The sequence below is a fragment of the Nothoprocta perdicaria genome, unplaced genomic scaffold (assembly GCF_003342845.1).
Source record: "Nothoprocta perdicaria isolate Ctin4 unplaced genomic scaffold, notPer1 scaffold_38, whole genome shotgun sequence".
In the NCBI taxonomy this organism is placed as follows: Eukaryota; Metazoa; Chordata; class Aves; order Tinamiformes; family Tinamidae; genus Nothoprocta; species Nothoprocta perdicaria.
This window is the reverse complement of record NW_020455621.1, coordinates 3714887-3716854: the sequence shown is the minus strand read 5'-3', so window position 1 is coordinate 3716854 and position 1968 is coordinate 3714887. Positions and strand designations below refer to the sequence as shown.

General features: G+C 38.1%; 1 protein-coding gene across 1 annotated transcript in view; it reads left to right on the top strand.

Moving 5' to 3' along the window:
- Positions 1-223: 223 nt before the first annotated feature.
- The window catches only part of IGF2R (insulin like growth factor 2 receptor), a 46250-nt gene continuing 44505 nt past the window's right edge, over positions 224-1968 (top strand). The window contains exons 1-2 of the mRNA XM_026044725.1: positions 224-231; positions 473-606. Of these exons, the coding sequence (XP_025900510.1) occupies positions 224-231; positions 473-606 (142 nt within the window). The remainder of the gene's footprint in view (positions 232-472; positions 607-1968) is intronic.

Here is a 1968-nt window from a genome sequence, read left to right as displayed (position 1 = left end):
CTGACCTGATTTTCTTTTTTTTCTTTAATTTTCTTTTAATGTGAAATTAATGGGTTTACTGCACTTAGGCATATGACTTTTCTTGACTATTACTAGCTGTTGCAAAAATGCATTCCTGTACAGCTTACAAAAAATCTTTGAAAGGTGTGCTAGGTTTTCAGAGGCTCCCCCCCTGTAATATTATCAGTTCAGGGTAGTCTYCCAAGAGATTTGAGATGGAGGAATGGATTGGTGAGTGTTAAAAGAAAGGGGAAAATGGACCAATGTTTGCCCCTGCTTCAGTGATTAAGTTTTTGTTCTTGGCGTGCACTCAGTAAACCAGCTACTTTTGGTGTTTACTGATTTAGAACACACATACAAAGCTCCACTTAGTGGCTGTTTGCTTTARCTTGGTTGTTTTGGGGATGGGTCTTTAGGAGATTGTAGCACAACCAGTATAAATACCGACAGACTTTTTTTTTTCTCTTTTCAGTTACACATGGAAAGCAATTGATGCAGACAACAATGTGTTTTATAAAATCAACCTCTGTTATGGTGTACCTGAGTGCGGAAAATCAAGTGCAGTCTGTGCATATGACATCAATAAGAAGACTCAYGTGTCAGTAGGTAAGTAAACAACTGACTTGCCTGCTAAGAACTGTGGAGTTGTTTCCGTGGGTAGTGTCTCATAACAAATAAAAGGAGCTGTATTAGCAAAGTGTTTTTTTTCTGTCCCAAGCAATTTRAAACTTTATTCTGTTCTAGATTTGGGAGTGATGTGAATTCACTTCACTTATTAYGACAGAGAAATCCTTTAGGACTAGTTAATAGTAATCTATCGTAAAAGTAGACAGGATGTCCCAAACAGTAAGGGTAGCAGGATACAAGTGTAGGCTTGTTTGAAAACGGGTATTAAACATAGAATAAAGGTCAGGTTATATCTCTAAAATATACCAAAGCCTAGCCCAATTTTGCAATGACCTTTCCTCGTGTTACTCGCTATAAAGTGATCTTCGAGCATTGCTTACCCCCCATTGCTTACCCATTAGCAACGCTTTTGTTTTGAAACATTGAAGGGATGCTGATGTGCAGTCCTGTGTTTAGTTATGTTCTTCAAATCTGGTGGCTACTTTGGTGGTTCTGAGATGTCAGTGGTGTCTTAGAGCAGTATCACATCTCCTTATATCACTCTCTTAATTATAGACACACTTTCAGGCTGTCCTSAATTGGTACTTTCCAAAACAAACTACTAAAAATGCTGCAAAACAGACTTAAAATAACGGGTGCATGGAAAAAGTGCGTCTTGGTTCACAACTGTTTGGCTGTGTAATGCAGTGTGTATTTTGCATGCAGATCTAATTATTATGTTGACATATTTCTAGACACATATATTTGGTTTCATCAGTCAGCAGCAGCTCGTGCTCTCAGCACTACTTGTGTACTTAATTGCATGAGTGATTGCTCCTTTCAAGGTTGCCTCAATACTTCAGCTGGTGAAACAATAGTATGCAAGTACTCCTAAGTCAGCTATCAGAAAATCTCTTTAGCTGTAACTTCTAGCAGAATAAATGGAGAGTTTTCTGAAGGGTGGTATTTTTTTCAGACTSTTCTATAGTACCTGCAGATCTGAAGTCTAAATTTGACTGTCTTTGCCAATCCACTTGTCATTGGTAAGCAGCTTTTATGAGAGGTTGAGTCTTCAATAAAGACTTTTGAAGTACTGGACGATGGTGAGGAGGAAAAGCTCAGCTGTATGTAGATAAATAGCAATAAGCCTCCTTTCTCCTCAACTCTCATTTAACTACAGAGATGCTTGGTTTTGGACTGTGGTCAATCAGTGCTTTTCAAAACGAACTACCACACAAAATGCTACGACATGGAGTTAAAATCACTGGATGCATAGGGGGGAAAAAAAGATTTATATTCATGATTGTTTAGTTATCACAGATTCACAGAATATTTAAGGTTGGAAGGGACCTCTAGAGATCA